We start from the raw sequence: 21,639 nt of genomic DNA on the forward strand, positions 1-21,639 counted from the left end.
CCGGAAGAAAGGCATGAGGGCAGTTCGTGAGGGAACCCATATGATGGGACAGTCCCATTGGGCACCTGTGACAGGGGGAATGGAGGAGGCTGGGGCATGAATGGGATGGCAGAGGGGACCCTGACTGGCAGGAAGAACAATGAGCCTGTGTTAGGGGCTCTGTTGGTGCATCCTACAGGACATGCCCAGCAGACAGAAGAGCAGCTGTAGGATGAGAAGATGAACTCAGAGATGCAGCATGAGGTCTCTCGGTCCAGACAGCTCTGGAGGCCAAAGCGATGAGCCATGCATTGATGTTAAAAAGGAGCTTATAAATATTTAAAGCATCACTCAAGTGTGTTCTAATATAAATGCTGTAACCCTGAGGTCCTGGGGATTGAGAGAGGAAGTGATGTCACTGTGGGAACTGCCCTGTGGAGACCAGGATGTCCCTAATCCTCTGCTCCTGCTCACAGTGACACTGATCTGGTAAAGCCCCCATCCTGGCCTGACCCTGCCATGGGCACCAGGATCCTCTGCTGGGTGGTCCTGGGTTTCCTAGGGACAGGTGAGTCCTCAGAACACAATGTAGTTTCATTTTTTTTTTCTGTGTGTAGGTTGTGTGTGTGTGTGTGTGTGTGTGATGACTACAAATGTTTTCCTTATTCTGTTGCCAAATTCTACTTCCACAGATCACACAGGTGCTGGAGTCTCCCAGTCCCCAAGGTACAAAGTCACAAAGAGGGGACAGGATGTAGCTCTCAGGTGTGATCCAATTTCAGGTCATGATTACCTTTACTGGTACCAACAGGCCCTGGGTCAGGGCCCAGAGTTTCTGACTTACTTCCAGAATGATGTTCAACTAGACAAATCAGGAATGCCCAGTGATCGCTTCTCTGCAGAGGGGCTTGAGGGATCCATCTCCACTCTGAAGATCCAGCGCACAGAGCAGGGGGACTCGGCTGTGTATCTCTGTGCCAGCAGCTTAGCCACAGCGTGGCACAGTTGCCGCCTTCCTGTTCACAAACCTCATCCTTCTCTCTCCTTGCAGCTCCTAGAGACCCTTAACAGAGGCCTCTCTTTGTTCCTCATTTTTCATGGGAAAGAAGTAAATTTGGACATTGGCTGTCCTTTGGGTAGAAAGAGACCACAGATTCATTCCTGAAACAGTGACTGCAAATGTAGGTGGTGAAAACAATCACGGCCCACTGCACTCTAGGAGTCCTCGGAGCCAACTCACTGCTCCAAGCAAGGAGAGGGTGTCTTAGCCTTGGTCTTCAGGGCAGACATGCATCTTCTATAGGTCTTGGAGGCTGCTGTGTTGCCCACATACATGAGGTTCTCTTGGGAATGACACATGCCCCTTTTCCTGCATATGTTGGGGCATCTGGAAGGTCTGAGGCTACATCCCCAGGAACATCTTTCTTCTGAAGCCTCGTCTATCCCTGTCACCTTGGAAGTTTTCTACAACAAAATATCAAACCTCTCTTTCTGTTTGAAGTAAAGGTCTTTGCAAATTTTGTGGTCCTTACTTGATAAATACAATCATGATAACAATAAGACTTCATTTCTTCTACCTACTTTAAACCATATGTACCCTTTATTTTGTTTCCATTTGCCATTGCTGTTGTCCTGATAGAAAGAAGCATGCATTCACCACCACTGCCCTTTCACCTTGATTCCCTCAGGAAATCTAATTTCTAGACTCTGAGGGTTTCATTGCTGTCCATCTCATTTGATTTGAAATCATTTTCCTGAGGCCTTTAACTCAAGAAGTGTTTTATTTATAATATTGAATCAGTCCCTTTTTATATTATTTCTCATATTATATACTGTTATATAGTACTTGTTATAAACAGAAGTACAGTGATTATATTGTAATAGAGTCTTCCACCTGTCTGTGGGTGCTGCTGCAGTTTGTATCTATGAAAGCAAATGCACTGGTCAGACCTGATGTGATTATGGATCATGGGTTTCTGAGAGTCCTCGGTGTCAGACCACTTCTCCAAGTCTGAGACTCAGTGTCCCAGATGCAGCCATGATAGAGGTGCCCTGAGTCTTTCATAGCTAGGAGGGGCATCACAGCCCTTCCAAATTCACTGATCAGAAATTGTGGTGGTACAGACACCAAATTTCTTTCCCCAGAAAATGATGATCTATGGGAGGGAGCTGCTCTGGATCCACGTTATACAGTGCCATCATGAAATCCCTCCTTGCTCAGGTGCCCTGTGTCTCCTGGGACTGAGTAAGGCCAGGAGACACAGATGGAAATTCCCTGTCTTCCTAGACCTTCTGTCTAACTGCTGCCACCTTCCTCCACGTGACTCCTGAGACACCTGGTCCTAACAGTGGACAAGCTCTGACACTGAGGCTGAACAGAACACAGTCCACTGTTGTAAATGGTGCTGCAAGGACATGTAACAAAAGCGATCAGGGCTTCCAATTTATACTGAGAATGAACATGCAAGAGGAGCAAAGGGCAGACATTACTAATGAACAAATAGGAAGGAATAGGGTTTCTGCTCTAATGGAATCATTCTGTTGTCTTAAGGTAAGCAGGAGAAACATTTCATTGCAATTACTTCAAGTAAAAGGCTAGCAGCTCCCCAACCAACCAGCATAACTCTTTGCTCTGTGATCTCGGCAGCTTCAGAGACCTCAGAAATACTTTCTCTGCACAAACATCCCTTTGTCCATTCCAAGACCCAGGATCACACATTCTTATCCTATCATGAAACTAAGGAGGTGTGCTATAGTTGCTTGGGCCTCATTTTTAGTGTGTTGAGTAGGAAGCATTGAAGAACTTTGAAAGCTTTGCTCTTGAGTCTAGGGATGTGTTAGAGCCAGCTTGTATGACTCAGAAGAACCAAGTAGGCATACTCTTCCCAGCTCCCTGTTCAGTGAAGCCATGCCGTGAGCTTGAAATCTGTCATGGTGGCTACGCTGGTACAACAGAAATTAGCAAATGCTACCAGACATGTCCCCACCTTCACAGACACCCAGTTTAGCAGCACATCACTGGAGTATTTTCTGATGTCCCTGTTATGTCATTTCTTGTGGGCCCAAAAGAGCTCAGAATTAATTTCCCCTCTACTCTTGTTCTTAGAAGCCATCATCTAATGGGGACTTGATTATCCCTATTTCTATTCAACTCCCAAATTCTCTTGCTCTGTAGGTTTCTGTTTCCTACAAGCATGCCAGTCTGGAACATGACAACTATTTTGAATGTAACTAAAGGTATCACTGAACCTGTTCATTATTTACAAATTGTCTTTCCTCATATGGAACATTCAGATGCTGGAGTCATTGGGAACAGAGATGGCCAAGTAGCTAGTCTAGGTTGTGAACCATTTACAGCCCTGCTATTCTTCTGTGGCACCGACAGACCCTGAAACAAGGACTATTTTGCTTTGGCAACTAAGCAGTTCCGCACCAATCAGGAATGACTCTGGTTTTACTTTAGGCTGAGAAGTCAGAAGGGTCACACCCTAAGTATTCTCTCCAAGACTGAGTATGGCCACTCTCCATCTCAGTCCCTGGAAGTTGTCCAGAGTTTCCTGAGAATCCCAGCTCTGGGGGCAGAATCACCAAGGCTTATCCTCACCAGCTCCCCACAGGCTCCAGCAGGGCTTTCCTGCCAGGTGCAGGGCACAGGAATGGCTCTGCCTGTCTCTTAGGTAGAGGGAGGCCATACAATGATGTTTGTTTAAGATGGACTGGGATTCTGTGTCTCCACTAAAGTATTTGACAATATTTTCTTTGTTTTTTTGTTTTATTTTGCCATCTCACCAATGAGGAGAGCAATCCCTTGATAGTTATATTGTTCTTGGCACTTGGGAAGGTTTTTGTGGTTAAGTCACATTAAGAAATTGTGCCTTTTTTCCTGTTCAGATATAACCCAAGGCAGTAAAATAAACAGCAATATTTTTGAAAGCAGTCACTTATGCATCCTATGATAAAAGTGTTAAGTTTCATTGCCAACTTCTAACTTTCAGTCTAGTGGAAATGAAAAGGCACAGTTCGGCGGCATGTGAGCATGCCCTGAGAGAGGTCGATGCCAATTGAGAAGTCTGTGCCAATCCCCAGTACTGTGGGATTGAAGGGTATGGAGAGATGACCTCTCCTTCAGACCATGGTCAACAAGGAGGGAGTGGTAGTTCATCCATGGGAAGCTGAGGAGGAGCAAATCCCAGGGTAATCTAACTCAGGGTGCAGGAGCAAATCCTTGGAGAGGAAAATGGTCCAGTTCAGCTGTCACAGGAGACTGAAGAGAGCAAAGTCATGTACTGCAGAGTCCCCTGGCTGATTTGCTTCCTTATGATAGTATTTTGCACCAGTGTGTCCTCATGTCCCGTTGCCTCTCTGCCTCTTCCAGAATCATGTCTTCCCACTTTGGTGCTCAGATCAGTGGATGTCCATTGTACAAGTTGATCATTTTCTGTAACAGCTCCTTGGCTAGTCTTAGTTATATCCATCCTTATTTTGTGCATTAGGTACTGCTCCCTCCACCATTGCTTATTGCCTTGTAAGAGGTCTCATTTTATATAATTCAATTTTACTTTTTATTAATAGACATTTGACTTCATCTTTTGCTGATCTATAGTTTTGGGATAACATTGTCATTTTTGAGGACATTTTTGTTTATCTTATTAATTTGGATTAAATAATCTCTTTATATTTCAACATCTGTGTTTTCTTCCTATTTAAAACCAAGTATTATTTCCTTTCATTCCTCTCATTCTGTTCCTCTTTCTTTAGATGGTAGTTTTAAGGGAGAAAAAGTTAAACTATAAGTGGAGCTATGTGATAAGAGTTATTCAGAATGAGGGTGGGATATTAAGATTGGTAACTGAAAGCAATAGTCAGAGTGAGAACTAACGTTGGGATGAGACTTTAGGGAAGCAGCTCATAAAATCTGTGGGATGGCACTTCTGGGATATTCTGGCAGCTCACTCTGCAGACACTTCCCAGCATTCCTTGGGCCATTGCAGAATAAACAATGATGAAACTTCACTTATTGGCCACAAGATGGCAGTGTGGTCCACTGAGATCTAAAGGGCTCTGGGGAGTCTGGGAAAGCAGCCTCGGAGGGAAAGGGTTAAGAAAAATTAGGGCTTGGATCCAATGTTATGCAGATGTTGCAGCAGTTTTCAGTTATTGCTAGGCTACCTACAGCTATGCAAGAGCAGGAAGTCCCTCTAATCTTTAACGACATCTACAGTTGAAGAATGTTGGCTGGGCTGCCTTGGTGTCAGGGGCAGGTGCAGACAGAGAAGCAACTGCTCCTCTGTTCCCCTCAGAGGAACAGGGGAAAGCGAGGGGCGGGCTGTGCCCTGAGTCCAGTGCGTCTCTGCTGTACCTCATCTTCCCTGCATGTCTCGCCAGGCAACAGCTTTAACCTGCTTGAGTGATCAGGGACTCTACAAGTTTATAAGTCGTACTGATAACATCACCTTGGCTGAGATTCCATTGGATAGCAAGCACGTGTTCTCTGGAGGGCAAAAAATGTTGATAACAATTTCTAAAACACCTCAGTAAACAGACTACAGAAGAAAAATATTAGGAGATGCACCAAACTGAGCCGTTAGACCTGAAGATAATCGACTAGTAGAATTATCGAAAAGAGACAATAAATAAGTCTCCACTAAGTATTTGTGGGCATAGAGCAGTGTCTGAGTCCTCTCAGGGTGGATTTAGGAAGGAATTCAGCTATTATCTTGACTTTGGCTTGGATGAAAATCCACGATCTCCTCAACTGATTTTCTTGTAAAATGTTACAGAATAATATTGAGCAAACATCTTATTTTTCTCCAGCCTCTATCCCTCTTTAGCACTTACAGGTAAAGCGGATACCTAGAGGCAAGTTTCTTTAGTTGGGATCCACTAACTGCAGGACTGTGAGGTCCATAGCTGGGCTTCACAGGGAGTGCAAACCCCACATGCAGGGAACCCCGTGTGTCTGTGCTGTGCCCAACTCCCCTCTGTGAGGCTGTCAAAGGGGGAATGCCGGGTCTCCCAGGACCCCACTCACAAAGAGGGGAGCAAGCTGCTTGCTGGGCAAAAAAATCAGTTCACCAATTGGCCGATCTGTTGAAAGCCAGAAAGAAAAGAAACGCTCAATTGTGAGACTGATGAATGCCCAGTTTCCCAAGTTATAAAATGTATAGCAGCTCATGGTTCTCAGAATGATTTCAATAGCATATGAAGATATTTTTAGAAAGTTTTTGTTTTTCTAAAGCTTTCCTTGATATTGATCCTCAGTTGTTTTTCATCACTTGAGCTTATTTTGTTGCCAAATTTCAATGTTGCATATTTCAGTCACTGAGCACTTCTCGCATTCTCCATATCTTACACAGACATATGTGTTCCTGTCTTTTCTTATTTTTGTGTGATTCATTTTTAAATTGGGCTTTACAGAATACAAGCATACATTTGTAAATGACTCCCATATTTTATGCAGTTTAGCTATTCAATTTTTAGTAATACTTTTAAGGTATAATTAATACAGAGTAAAACACAAATATTAGTACAAAAACATCATGGTACATTTTGACAATTGCATATGCCAGTGCAACAGTAACTGAAATGATTATAAAAAAAATTTCCATCACTCAAGAAAGTGTCCTCATGCTACTTTCTAATCAATTTCTATCCCAGAGATAAAAACTTTCCTATTTTCATCACCATTGACTAGCTTTGTCTATTCTTCAGCTTCATATAAAGGGAATCATATTTTTATTAGTTATTTTTCTCCAAATTAGTATTTCTGAAGTATATTCATATTGTTGTATCAGTAGGTCATTCTTTCTTATGACTAATATTCCATTGCATAAATATACCACAAATTATTTGTGCATTCTCTTGTCGATTGATATCCATGTTATTCCTTATTTCTGTCTTCAACTATTATGAATAAAGTTGTTGTGGACATTCTTGTGGAATTCTTTCTTTTGGACATATGCATTCTTTTTTCTTTTTTTAAAACCTACACTTAAGAGTGGAAATACTGACTCATAGTGTAGATGTGTGTGCTATGCTTGCGTGTCCCCACAAACGATCATGTTGACATTTGTCAATGTAATGGTATTGGGAGGTGGGACAGCTATGATTAGGTCATGAGGGATCTGCCCTCAGAAAGATATTAATGCCCTTATTCAGGGAGTGACTTAGTTTTCTTGGGAATGGTCTTCCAATAAAAAGGATGAATTCAGCTGTTTTCTCTGTCTTAGGTGCTTGTTTCTCTTTCCTTCTGCCTTAGATAACAGCAGGAGGACCTCATCAGCTATGGCCCACTGATCTTGGACTTCCCAGTCTCCACATCTATAAGCCAAATAAACCTCTTGTCTTTATAAATTGCCTAGTCCATGGTATTTCTCTATAACAATAGGAAAGAAATTGAAAGAAAATACGGCACCACGAGGCTGTTGCTATAATACCTGAAAATGTAGAAGAAGCTTTGATTAGTGGGAAGTGGCTAATGGATAGAGGCTGAAAGAATTGGGAGGAGCAGACTAGCAAAAGCCTGGACTCCTGAAAACAGAGCATTAAGGGCAATTCTGGTGAAGGTTCAGGGGGAAATGAGGGACAAGGTATCAGAAATTGAAGCAGATACCATCCTTGTTATAAATAGCAAAAACCTTTGCAAAATTGTGTCCTGTTCTAGGACTTTATGGAATATAAAATTATGAGCCATTCACTAGGATATCTACTGAAAGAAATATCTAAGCGGCAAAGCATTCAGGCTACTGTGTGACTACTTTCAGGCACCAGGAAATTTCACCCGGCAAGAAGGGAGCTATGGGAATAGATTTTGCAAACCAGCACAGATGGTGACCCTACCTCCCTCTGCTGTCCTGTCTCCCATAAGCCAAACCCTGTGCTGTGAGCTCTTAAAATCCTAGAATTATTTCTGGGGAATCTATACTCTTAATAATTTACAGAGAACCCAGGTCTTCTTTGGATCTGATCAGACGGACTAAATCTTGGGGACTCTGCACCACTGGCCACTGAGGAAAGGGGCTGTGAATGTTGCCTGGGACAGGAAAATATAATACGAAACATTGGTGTGAACCTAGCATCAGAAAGATGATGTGAGGACAGCAAGGAAGAGCTGGAATGTGAGGGTTTAATCACAGGCTCCTCACCCTCCGCTGATGGGTAGGTGTGTTAGCTCCAGCATGGAGCACCACAGCACTAGGTGGGGGAAGGGTGAGAGGGCGATGGGGCAGCCTGTGAGCTGGGGCAGTGTAGGCAGAGGAGCAACTGTATCATCACAGAAACTTCTGCCTTCACCCATCCCCCCAGCTCTGTAGGACAGGTACAGACTCCAGGATCATCCACTGAGCACTGGACATAAGGAAAGCTGCATGGGGAGGACTCAGGACAGTGACATCACAGGATACCCCTCCCATCAGGAAAATCAAGGCCCAGAACTCACTCAACTCTTCCCCAGGAGGACCAAGCCCTGAATCAGGTGCAGTGCTGCCTGCCCCACTGTGCCATGGGTCCCGGGCTCCTCTGCTGGGCGCTGCTTTGTCTCCTGGGAGCAGGTGAGTCCTGGGAACAGGACAGCAGCCCCATTCTCAGCTTTCCAACCCCTGTGTCCTCCACTTCACCTTGGGGAGGACCTCCAGGCCATCTGCTGTGCTCATCCTCCATCTGCTTTTCCCACAGGCTCAGTGGAGACTGGAGTCACCCAAAGTCCCACATACCTCATCAAAACGAGAGGACAGCAAGTGACTCTGAGATGCTCTCCTGTCTCTGGGCATGCCAGTGTGTCCTGGTACCAACAGGCCCTGGGTCAGGGGCCCCAGTTTATCTTTCAGTATTATAGGGAGGAAGAGAATGGCAGAGGAAACTTCCCTCGTAGATTCTCAGGTCACCAGTTTCTTAACTATAGCTCTGAGCTGAATGTGAACGCCTTGGAGCTGGAGGATTCGGCCCTGTATCTCTGTGCCAGTAGCTTGGCACAGCCCAGCAGAGTCTCTGACATTCTATACATAAACTTCTTGCCTCAGCTTTGACTTGAGAGCTGCAGGCCCCACCCAGGTTTCACTCCTGCAAGGGAAGCTTTTAGTTGTATGGAAGGCATGTGTTGTGTCCTACTGAGTGCAGAGTCTGCCAAACAACAGAGCCCAGGTTTCCTATGCCCTGAGTGTGCCCGCTTCTGTGCAGCATCTTCTTGCAGCTTGTCACTTCCTGGGTAACTTCAGTAGAAGAGTGACTGCGGAGCCCCAGATGTGTGCTAGATTCTTTGTATTTGTTATATAGCTTAAAGTCTTTCAACAACCTTGCACATCAATCATTCTTATTCTTCCTTTACGGATGGAAGGCTCAGGGACATTCAGTCATTTCCCCTGGTGTCTCCTGGCTTGTAAGGGCCAGAAGTAGGAAACAAACTAGCCCATCCATTTTCCACCTATGCCCCTGCTCCATCATCACCTTCTGCATCCTGGTCAGTAAGTCAGAGCCCTCACACTGCCCTCTAGTGACCAGCAGGGCCGCAGTAGAAGCTCAGATGTCTTCATGGGTCATTACTAAGGCCTCTTCATTAGCAACTTCGAGGAATGTTAAATTTCACACTTTTAAAAAATCATTTATATGCATTCCCTTTGTCTTTCCCGAGTCTGCAGCCTACATTTTCATTTTTATGGTGTTTTTTGATGCACAAGAGTTTAATTTAATGCTACAAAAACTAAAAACAATTTTGTTTGTGTGTAGACAAAAACTGCTTTCTCATATAAATGTCTAAAGATATTTTTCTCAATTTATTCTACTAAAATTTAAGTTTGGATTTTCAGCAATAAGAATAAATGTATCTGAAATATATCTCATGTGAGAAATAAGATAGAGACCTAGGAATGGGAGGGAAGCACATATGTTCAGCGAAGAAGCGATCATCTGTCAAAAAGAGCCCTAAAGTGGACACCTCGTGCTGATGTTGGAGAGGTAGGTGGAAGGCAAATGATCATGAACCTTGTCTGTCTGTTGTCTTGTAGAATAAAGACAGACAGGAGCAGAGACAACATGGGCAAATGTTTATGACTGGACTTCAGGTTGAAGGTTGCAGCAGGCAGAGGGAGGAATAGCAGGCAGAGGGCAGAATCACTAGCTGGCAGGGGCAGTGGCATCACCAGTGACTGTACTGACATCCAGGAATTATGTCCCCAACGCACAAGCTGAAGAGCCTCCCACAATTCGCTGACTTTTCCCTGACCCTGCCTTGGCCACCAGACTCCTCAGTGGTGCGGCCTTTTACCTCCTGGGGGCAGGTGAGTCCCGTAAAGCCTTTTCCTTGGCTCAGCACATCCTAGCCTAAGCCTTTACCACAGGCCTACATTATTGAGGTCCCTCTTTGGGCACTCAACTTTCTCCTATCACAGACTTCATAGAAGCTGGGATAACCAGATCCCAAGATACCAGAGAACAAAGGCAGGACGTGAAGTGACATGGAGATGCCTGAGATTGCCATCCATGACTACATGTGTAGGTGTTAATAGGAGCCGAAGCTGGTGTACAGCTGATCTGTCCCAGCCCACACTATAGAGAAATTGCTGAGGGTCTGTAACTTTCTTTCAAAGCTAAATATGTGGCCTTGGTGTCAGACAGCCTCTCCCAGACCTCTGTGCCCTCTTGCACCAGCAGTCACCCCACAGCCACCTTCCTCTGCACACAATGCTCAGTGGAAGATATAGATGGCCTTGTCTTCACGGGACCGTGATCCAGGCAGTGGAAGACGTTGTCCCATAGGAGTCTCCCCAACACTGCCCAGGCTGGGGCCCTCAGATTTCTGAGCAGCCCTGTGCATAGGAAACTCTGCCCCGTGCTGAGTTTCTCTCCCAGGCCAGTCTCAGCTGGATGACGGAACCCACATTACCATGATGTGAGTGGATGCAGCCTCTCTTCCAGGCCCCTCCTGCAGCTCTGGCCTCAGAAGTCCTTTTATTCAGTTGCTCTCAGAAAGGAAAGTTCATTTGAAGTTGTATATTTGCAGACAGCATTGACAACACAGGTCTATGTTCTTTTCCCTGTCAGCATTCACAACTCCATCTTCCCCACACCATGCTCATGTGAGTCCTCAGCCTCCTCCACGTGATGTCTGCTCCCAGCTGCCCTCTCCCTTCCTCTGCACCCTCACCTCCACGTCAACCACAGATGCCTCAGTTCAGGCCATTCCTCACGCGTCATGCTCCTCCCACCAAAAGCCTTTCCACTCCACGCTGTATCCTCTGGGTCAACACAAGTCTTTTCTTTTTTGTTCTTTCTCCAATCTCAGTTTAACTACCACCATCTTTAGGGAGACACTCCTTCAATAGTTTTTCTAGGCTGTACCTCCTTAATATAAATCCTCACAGCTTATAATGTGCATTACTATTCATAGATTTAACACCATTGTCATTTTCCATGACTTTGGGTGACTAATGGACTCTTCTCTTGCGCTCTGGACTGTGAAACGCATCATCTTAGAAATTGTGGATGTTTTGTTCCTGATTTTATTGTCAGTACCAACAGCAGTTCCAGGTGTCAGTGGCCAATCTTGAAAGAATAAAGGATGGATAGTGAAAGACCCTCTGGGTTCCCACTTAGAGTGTTTCAGAAGTCTGGACGCATTGAATGGGAACCTCTATCCTTTCATATCCTAGGATCTAATGAGTCCTGGAAACAGATGAGAAATCCCTGTCATGGATGAGTAACTGGATCCAAGCCTTTCTGCAGGACTGAACTTCCTACCTGCCCATCGCCTTCCTGGCTTGTCTCCTCCTTCAATCTCCTTCCCTCACGGGTGTCCTGGATTTGGAAGTCTCACAGACACATGGCACCTAATCATTGGCAGAGTGGTTTGAAATATAGCATTAAACACTGACATTAAAAGGTGATGGAGGCTGGGTGCAGTGGCTTATGCTTGTAATACCAGCACTGTGGGAGGTCAAGGCGGGCAGATGATGAGGTCAGGAGATCAAGACCAGCTTGGCTAACACGTGAAACCCCATCTCTACTAAAATTACAAAATCAAAATTAACCAGGCGTGGTGGCAGGCGCCTATAGTCCCAGCTACTCAGTAGACTGAGGCCGGAGAATGGCGTGAACCGGGGAGGTGGAGCTCGCAGTGAGCTGAGATCCCACCAGTGTACTCCAGCCTGGGTGAGAGAGCAAGACTCTTTCTAGAAAAAAAAAACAAAGGTCATGGAGAAAAAAACAAATGGCTTCTCCATTCTTTGGGTGGCTTTGAGGCCATGGTGCCTGCTACACTGAACTATATCATTAGTGTCCATTTCCATGAATTGGTGGGCAATGCCAGAGACACAGAGTTCATGGTCACCAGCTTCCTCCAGCCCACACCTGATTTTGGTTCAGGGCACTAAGCAGAGACCTTTGCTTATTCCCCTCCTTTGCCAGGTAGGAAAGGCTGATTGTGAGGCAGAGGCTCCACATATAGAGCAGCGTTATGTGTTAGTCCCTGAAGAATTATGAGAGCCATTCTGGGTGGAAATAATCAAATATACAATCACCAAGGATGGCCCACAGATAGACTGAAGCCCCGATTTTGCCGAAATGATTTGCATCTATGCTTTAAAGACAAATGCAGTTTTATCTCTTTAGGCAATAAAGACCAAAAATAGACTAGCTATTTTAAATAATTGAACCTTAAGCAGACCAAAGTTAGAACATCTTCCCTAGGGACAGCATTTTCTTCCACCCACTCGCTAAAGCTGTATTTGAGAAAGCTGTGTGATGTTGATAAGTGCTGGAATATCATTACAATCGACATCGTAATAATACTGCTACTTGGATCAGAAACAAGAGCATTTCTAAAGCTTGAACAATGTAAAACTGGAAACGAGCTCTCACTGAGTTTCTAAATGCAGGCACTAGAGGGTGCTCATTTCTCTTCCTTTTCCAATCAGGGGGTTATTCAAAGCCTATTCTAGAACAAGGGGTGAGATACTCTGCTTCCCCATGGTGACCAGGCTTTCAGAGGCAGAAGCCTTATTAGTTCATAATCAGCACAAACTGACCTCACCATCAAATGTATCGATTTCAATGCTCACCCTCCTCAGCAGTCAGAGACTGTCTGTGTTCACCAAGAGCTCGTGTGATTTTACGGAGCACACTTTCTCCTCAGTTTATTAAAAAAAAATGGGCCATTATAGGGGGTTCCATAAACAGAAGCTTTCTGTACTTTGCCCATGTAGACACTACAAGTTCTGATGCCTGATGAAAAGTGTAAACTTAAAGCTTGCATGTGATTAAGAACTTTTAATAAACAAATTAAATAATATATAAAGAAAATGTGAATAATGCTCTGGAATCCAATCCCATCTTCCACTCATAACCAATATTAACACTCTAGTGTGCTTCTTTTCACCCCTCTTTTCTGTGTTCATGTATACCTTTCTACCCAAGTTCACCTACAGAAAACGGGTTCACCTGTACACTTTACCTGCCACATGCCTACTCTTTTCTGTTAATATACCCTGGTCTTTATTGTTCCAGATTGGTTGATATAGATCTAACTTGCTCTTATTAGCTGCTTCATATTGAATAATGAGGGTAGACAGGTATATTCATGCTCTATTTTCTGATTCCTAAATTCTGCCAGATCTTTTCTAAAGTGACTGAATGGGATCTTTGTGCTTCCGAGTTCCTCTCACCCCAGCACTCAGTTGATGATTCCAGCTTTTCCATCACTCATAGTCCTGGCAGGTGTGAGAGCTCCATTGGTTTCTCCTGCATGAGGAGACGGGGGGGAGGGGGGTGGTGATAAAAGGATAGACATTTATCAAACCTAACAGAGACTACACAGTATCTCAGTTCATCCTGATAAAGCATTGAAAGGAATGTTAGTCTTGTTTTATAGATGAGTCTAGATGAGGTTAGAATCCAGGAAAGTTAATGAATGGCCTTGCCCATGGTCTCAGAGCTAATAAATGGTGGAGCCAGATGAAGGACAGTCAGCCTGCTTCCATGTGGAATTGATAGAGGGGTCACTGGAGTTTGACAGAGGGGAAGTCTAGAACCATCTGGGGCTGTCTTCAGATTGGACACCAGGGTTAAGAGAGTCTGTGTACCCTACCGCACTGCAGGTACAAGCATCATTGTGTTGGCAGTGGGGAGATACTAGAGTGTGTAAGTGGTTAGTGGCCTACAACCAGAAGACCTGAGTTTTGAGAAAATTATTCCCATCACAAGATGTAGCAGAGACACTGATATGGATATACTAGGCCAGGGAGCTCTGTGAGGAGCTGTGGCCTAATCATGCATCAGGCCGCATTTGTGTCCATAGATCATGGGCAGTGCTGGGCAGCCACCATCATCCACACAGAGAGGGCAGTCAGCAGCATGAGGTTGTTCTGCCTGCTGTGGTCTCACCTCAGGCACAGAAAGCAAGAGCCCTGGGAGAAGATGAAGGTGCTCAGCTGGGCTTGTCAGGAGTCCCATCTATCAGTGAATTGGCAAGAAACAGAGCAAAATGATTCCTCCAATGTTGATGAGCCTACCCCTGGGATTTGGAAAGGTAATAACAGAGAAAACCAATATAGACAAAGGATTTTAAACAGGATTATGGTCAATTAAGCAAATTAGAAAAGGATACTTGAAGGAGTATTTGGGACACAGTAGTCAAAAACACCAGGAAGACATGAGGCATTTCCCTAAGACTCTAGACTACAGCACTATGTAGATAACTAACACCAGACAATTATATCATTGAAAAAATAAAATTTACAGTTTTACAGTTTACAAAAGTTTATGAAAATCTTGTAGACTTGTTTCAATTCAGACAAATGTGCTCTTCTCATTCTCAGCTGTTCTCTGGCACATTTATTTTGGATTGAACCATCTGGGGAAGAGGCGTGGCCTCTCCTGACAGGAAGGCTCTGGGGCCCAGGCAGGGAGAATGAGGTCTCAGAATGACGCCCTTGAGAGTCCTGTTCCCCTTTCATCAATGCACAGACCCAGAAGACCCCTCCGTCCTGGAGCACCTGCCATGAGCATCAGCCTCCTGTGTTGTGCAGCCTTCTCTCTCCTGTGGGCAGGTGGGTCATGGGCAGGGCCCCTTGCATAGATTTCAAGGCCCAGCCCCTTTCCATTGGGGCTGCAGCATCAGCTGTTTCCTTCTCTGCAGGTCCAGTGAATGCTGGTGTCACTCAGACCCCAAAATTCCGCATCCTGAAGACAGGACAGAGCATGACACTGCAGTGTGCCCAGGATATGAACCATAACTACATGTACTGGTATCAACAAGACCCAGGCATGGGGCTGAAGCTGATTTATTACTTAGTTGTTGCTGGTACTACTGATAAAGGAGAAGTCTCCGATGGCTACAGTGTCTCCAGATCAACCACAGAGGATTTCCCGCTCAGGCTGGAGTCGGCTGCTCCCTCCCAGACTTCTGTGTACTTCTGTGCCAGCAGTTACTCCACAGCGCTGCAAGGCTGTCTCCTCTCTGCACATAAAGGCAGGGAGGCTCTGCCCTCCTCCCCCACCCAAGACTCAGGGTTGACCTGGGCAGAGTTTTCTGCAATGGAGACCTTGGAACCCCGAGTGGCCCTAAGTGGCCTGGACAGTATGAGCCTCGGTCTGTTCCAGGTGCTCCTGCAGGCATCTCAGCCAGGCCTGGACTGGTCCCAGGTCCTCAGATGTCTCCTTTGTTGCCCTCTCTGGTCTATCCTCTAAGCTCTCCTTTTGGGGTGGGGCCAGGGATTCCCCAGCTCCTACTTTTCTACTCATCATCCTGACTCCGAGGCCCCCAGGATGAAACAGGATTTGTGATTCAGATCCATCTAGGCTCTTGTCTCTCCCTGGTGAGCATGTTGCTTCCTCTATCTAGAGTTTCCCCCACCCCTCACCCTCACGTGGTCTGTTCTGTGGCCTATCTTTCCCATCTGGGCAGTCACCTTCCATCCCCCACCTCCCCGCCCCTCTCTACTGCAGCCATGGGGGTAGCACCTCTTCTGAGACGCCTTCCTTCCCATCACAGAGACTTCAAAGGCCATTTCCTCTGCCCTGGGATGGAGGCTTCCTTTCTCCAGTGGCCAGCTCCTACCTGTGCTTCAGATCTCAGCATGATCAGCCCTCCTGCAGGAAGCAATCCCTCACCGCCCAGCTGAGATCAATTTTCCTCTCATAAACTCTCATAGAATCATATGTCTGTTAGTAACCCTAAGGACAGTTAGACTTTCTCAGATACTTGTCTGGTTATTTTTGTGTTCCACCCAATTTTTTTTTTTTTTTTTTTTTTGAGACAGAGTCTCACTCTGTCACCAGGCTGGAGTGCAGTGGCATGATCTCTGCTTACTGCAACCTCTGACTGATTCAAGCGATTTTCCTGCCTCAGCCTCCTGAGTAGCTGGGATTACAGGCACGTGCCACCATGCTCAGCTAATTCTTTTTTGTATTTTTAGTACAGATGGGGTTTCACCATGTTGGCCACAATGGTCTCAATCTCCTGATCTCATGAACCGCCTGCCTCGGTCTCCCAAAGTGCTGGGATTACAGGCGTGAGTCACCGCACCTGGCCTCTCCACTCAATTTTTAAGCCCATGAGAGCTAAGGCTGTGCCTGCTGCATTAACAATATTGGTGCCTGACGTGTGAGGAGACGCATTTCACAGAGAATGGATGAGTGAATGAGAGGCTGAATGAGCGATTAGTGGGTGGATGAACCAATAGTAGGAACACACTACATCTACTGTAACCTGGCAGAGATCTAGCATTAAGTACAAGAAGCCCACCCCCTTGATTGCTGGGCTCAGGTCGGTCTTGGAAATTGATGGGGAATCACTATCATGGCATCCACACCTGGCTCAAGGCTTCCTCTTGTGGCTGCAGCACCTGATCTCCTCCAGGTCTCTGTGCTCTCCTTCAGGGTCTTTCCCCAAAATAACTCGAGACAGATCACAGATCCACTTCTAGAATTCCATCCTTAAAAGTTGTTCCTTGAAACCACTTCTGGTAAGAAAATCTCCATTAGGTTTGCATCAATAAAACAGGGCCACTACAAGTTTGCGAGTGTAACAGATTTATGATCAGAATTAGACTTCATGCATATGTGGGAGGAGCTGAGGAAGACAAGGTCTGGAGGAGAGAAGTCAGAAGGTGAGGGAGCCAGTCAGTAGTCAGGGCTCCTGAAGCTCTGGCAGGACAGGCTAGAGGGGCAGGAACATGAGAGGATCAGAGCATGCCAGGCCATGCAGTGGGAGTACAGGCAAAGGCTAACGAAACCTGCTTCTGGGGAAGCTGTTCCCTGTCTATGGGAGACACCCCTGCAGGTGCACCGCCAAACAGTGTGGGCAGCCTGGCTGCTGTTTGCCAGCATTTGGGAAGATGAACTGGACACAGGGTGCAGAAGGAACAGGACTTCCTAGGTCTGTTGGATGCCTCTGTATCTGCTGGTCACTGACTCTCACCGTCTGACCACAATGACCTGCAAATTGTTATAGTGACTGTTTTATATCTGTCTTATAAATTTTACCAAATGTATTCTTGACCATCTCTAACCCAGAATAATAAGAGAAATGGCATTCTGGGAAGGCAGACTTGTACCTTTGCAAAGCTGACTTAACACAATCCAGCACAGGATGGATTCTCCCAGATTAAGGCATCAGATCACACAACTGCCTCAACCTGCCACGGTCCGTCGACTCCTCTCTGGGGGACACCTGTGCTGCCCAGGTGAATGTGGACACAATTTGTGTATGGATGTTTCAGACGCTGGTGACTAACTTTTCTTTTAATACTGTCTCTGAAGTCTCCCTCCACCCAGAGGGTCTATATATGTATGAGTATATATCTGTCTATAAATATATATGCGTAATTTCCCCTTGGAAGAAAATGTCATGATGACTACATGGCTTAATGGCATTTATTTATGAAAGAGTTTTATTAAAAATAATTAGAAAATTTCAATTCTATTCTGAATTTTTCCTTGGGAGTGTCCTGAGAGCATTTTTGACCCTATCAACCTTTGTCATGTGTGTATTTGGCAGCCTAGAGTGCAGCAGACAGTTATTGGCCCCATACATTTGGGAGTTAGACTGGAGACGGCTGTAAAAATGACTGACTCTCAGTGTTATTCACTCTCAGTCTGGGCCTCACTGGAATGTCACAGACTACCATCGAAAAAATGGATTCCCAGTATGAAGAATATTAGGAGATAGCTATGAGGAAACATGAGCACAAGCAACAAATGTTTGAAGTGCAAACCTGAAGACTCGAAATTTTGGCATTATGAGATATGAAAGTTTGGAGAGCTACATTTAAATGAACATGAGGGGGAACTGAAACAAGGAAAAAGAGAATGTCTGAAACCATCAACTTGCATAACAATTGTCAAAAAATATATCTAGGAATCCCTCATACAATCACTGAAAACAAAATGGAAAGTCAAACAGTTGATTAGCTCCTCCTACAGAGGTTTTTAGTGATGTCAAAGATGGATCTGCAGGAGTGATCTAGAATGCAGCACAGAAAATTAAAAGTGAAATATGAAAGAAGTTAAAGAACAGGGAAGAAAAAATGGATGTTTCCCATATATTAGAATATGCATATTTTTCATAATTTCCCATTTTTTGTTGCATATGATTGAATTTTCAGACAGATAAAATAGGTAGAATGTTATGAGGTGATATTTATAAGATGTTAGCTGAGAAGTTTTTAGAGGTGTTCAAGGACCTAAATTCAGAGTTTCCAGAATCAAAATGAATCTCAAATAAGACAGTCAAGTCATAAGCAAATTGTAGAACATGACGGACAAAGAGAAGATTTTGAAAGCCGTCAGAAGGAAAAGAGAAATACCTCCCATAGGAACAGATGGAGAACAACAGTAAGTCAAGATAGTGGTTAAAAATAACCATTAGCTCAATTATCGTTCTCCTTCATTTAAGGTGAGATTGATTTAAAAAAACAAAAAACTTTTAGAAGGGGAATATGAAAAATCACTGCTCTGAGTTTGCTACCAAGGTCTCTTTTCTGAATTACAGTTAAGAAAGGTGGGAAATGATCTCAAAGAAAGGCATGAGGGCAGTTCACGAGGGAACCCATGTGATGGGGCTGCCCAGTTGGGCACGTGTGACTGAGGGAATGGAGGAGGCTGGGGCATGAATGGGGATTGCAGAGGGGACCCTGAGTTGCAGGAAAGACAATGAGCTAATGCCTTGGTGCCTTGTTTTGGGGATGCTGTTGGCACATCCTACAGGACATGCCCAGCAGACAGAGGTGTGGCTGTAGGATAAGAAGATGAACTCAGAGATGCAGTGTGAGGCCTCTGGCTCCAGACAGCATGGGAGCCCAAAGCAATGAGCCAGGCATTGATGTTGTTAAAAAGGAGCTTAGAAATATTTAAAGTGTGTTTTAATATAAATACTGTGACCCTGACATCCTGGGGATTGAGAGAGGAAGTGATGTCACTGTGGGAACTGCCCTGTGGAGACAAGGACGTCCCTCATCCTGTGCTCCTGCTCACAGTGACACTGATCTGGTAAAGCCCCCATCCTGGCCTGACCCTGCCATGGGCACCAGGCTCCTATGCTGGGTGGTCCTGGGTTTCCTAGGGACAGGTGAGTCCTCAGAACGCAAAGTAGTTTTATTTTTTCTCTGTGTGTAGGTGTGTGTGTGTTTGTGTGTGTGTGTATGCGCAATGACTACAAATGTTTTCCTTATTCTGTTGCTAAATTCTATTTCCACAGATCACACAGGTGCTGGAGTCTCCCAGTCCCCAAGGTACGAAGTCACAAAGAGGGGACAGGATGTAGCTCTCAGGTGTGATCCAGTTTCGGGTCATGTAACCCTTTATTGGTACTGACAGACCCTGGGGCAGGGCCAAGAGTTTCTGACTTACTTCCAGTATGAAGCTTAACAAGATAAATCAGGGCTGCCCAGTGATCGATTCTCCGCAGAGAGGTCTGAGGATCTTTCTCCACTCTGAAGATCCAGCGCACAGAGCAGAGGGACTCGGCTGTGTATCTCTGTGCCAGAAGCTTAGCCACAGTGTGGTACGGTCGCCTCCTTCCTGTTCACAAACCTCATCCTTCTCTCTCCTTGCAGCTCCCAGAGACCCTTAATAGAGGCCTCTCTTTGCTCCTCACTTTTCATGGGAAAGAAGTAGATTAGGACATTGGCTGTCCTTTGGGTGGAAAGAGACCACAGATTCATTCCTGAAACACAGTGACTGCAAATGTAGGTGGTGAAAACAATCAGGGCCCACTGCACTCTAGGAGTCCTCAGAGCCAGCTCACTGCTCCAAGCAAGGAGAGGGTGTCTTAGCCTTGGCCTTCATGGCGGACGTGCATCTTCTATAGGTCTTGGAGGCTGCTGTGTTGCCCACATATGTGAGGTTGTCTTGGGAAGGACACGTCCCTCTTCTCCTGCATATGTTGGTGTATCTGGAAGGTCTGAGGCTACATCCCCAGGAACATCTTTCTTCTGAAGCCTCTTCTATTCCTGTCACCTTGGAAATTTCTGCAACAAAATATCAAACCTCTCTTCCTGTTTGAAGTAAAGGTCTTTGCAACTTTTGTGGTCCTTACTTGATAAATACAATCATGGTAACAATAAGACTTCATTTCTTCTGCCTACTTTAAGCCACTTGTATCCTTTATCTTATTTCCATTTGCCATTGCTACTGTCCTGATAGACAGAAGCATGCATTCACCACGGATGCCTGTTCACATCGATTCCCTCAGGAAATTTGATTTTTAGACTCTTGAGTGTTTTCATTGTTGTCCAACTCATTTGATTTGAAATAATTTTCCTGAGGCCTTTAACTCAAGCAGTGTTTTATTTATAATATTGAATCTATTCCTTTTTATTTTATTTTTCATAATATATAGTATTGTATAGTACTTGTTGTAAATAGAAGTACAATGATTATATTGCAATAGAATCTTCCACCTTTCTGTGGGTGCTGCTGCAGTATGTATCTGTGAAAGCCAATGCACTGGTCAGAGTTGATGTGATTATGGATCATGGCTTTCTGGGAGTCCTTGGCGACAGACCACTTCTCCAAGTCTGGGACTCAGTGTCCCAGATGCAACCATGATAGAGGTGCCCTGAATCTTTCATAGGTAGGAGGGGCATCATAGTCCTTCCAAATTCACTGAGCAGAAATTGTGGTGGTACAGACACCAAATTTCTTTCTCCAGAGAATGATGGTCACTGGTGGGGAGTTGCTCTGGACCCATTTTTTCTTGTGTCGTCATCAAATCGCTCCTTGCTCAGGAGCCCTGTGTCTCCTGGGACTGAGTAAGTCCAGGGCACAGATGGGAATTCCCTGTCTTCCTAGACCTTTTGTCTAACTGCTGCCACTTTCCTCCATGTGACTCCTCAGATACCTGGTCCTAACAGTGGACAAGCTGTGACACTGAGGCTGAAGAGAACACAGTCCACAGTTGTCAACGGCGCTGCAAGAACATGTAGCAAAAATGAGCAGGGCTTCCAATTTATACTGAGAATGAACATGCAAAAGGAGCAAAGGGTAGATGGTACTAATGAACAAATAGGAAGGAATGCGGTTTCTGTTCTAATGAAATCATTCTGTTGTCTTAAGCAGGAGAAAACTTTCACTGCAATTACATCAAGTCAAAGGCTAGCGGCTCCCCAACCAACCAGCATAACTCTTTGCTCTGTGATCTCGGCAGCTTCAGAGGACTCAGAAATCCTTTCT

The 21,639-nt window shown here is 45.1% G+C and overlaps 3 gene segments (V, D, J or C); all 3 read left to right on the plus strand.

The window, feature by feature from the left end:
* The first annotated feature begins 459 nt into the window (after window positions 1-459).
* Window positions 460-1,144, plus strand: LOC129041616 (T cell receptor beta variable 7-8-like). The segment is given in 2 exon segments: window positions 460-547; window positions 672-1,144. Coding segments are annotated over 2 exon segments (522 nt in total).
* Window positions 1,145-8,479: 7,335 nt separating this feature from the next.
* Window positions 8,480-9,002, plus strand: LOC129041617 (T cell receptor beta variable 5-4-like). The segment is given in 2 exon segments: window positions 8,480-8,528; window positions 8,653-9,002. Coding segments are annotated over 2 exon segments (399 nt in total).
* Window positions 9,003-14,923: 5,921 nt separating this feature from the next.
* LOC129041618 (T-cell receptor beta chain V region 86T1-like) lies at window positions 14,924-18,129 on the plus strand. The segment is given in 4 exon segments: window positions 14,924-15,014; window positions 15,104-15,544; window positions 16,970-17,075; window positions 18,063-18,129. Coding segments are annotated over 4 exon segments (705 nt in total).
* Window positions 18,130-21,639: the final 3,510 nt, after the last annotated feature.

Source organism: Pongo pygmaeus, chromosome 6 (assembly GCF_028885625.2).
Source record: "Pongo pygmaeus isolate AG05252 chromosome 6, NHGRI_mPonPyg2-v2.0_pri, whole genome shotgun sequence".
Taxonomy (NCBI): Eukaryota; Metazoa; Chordata; class Mammalia; order Primates; family Hominidae; genus Pongo; species Pongo pygmaeus.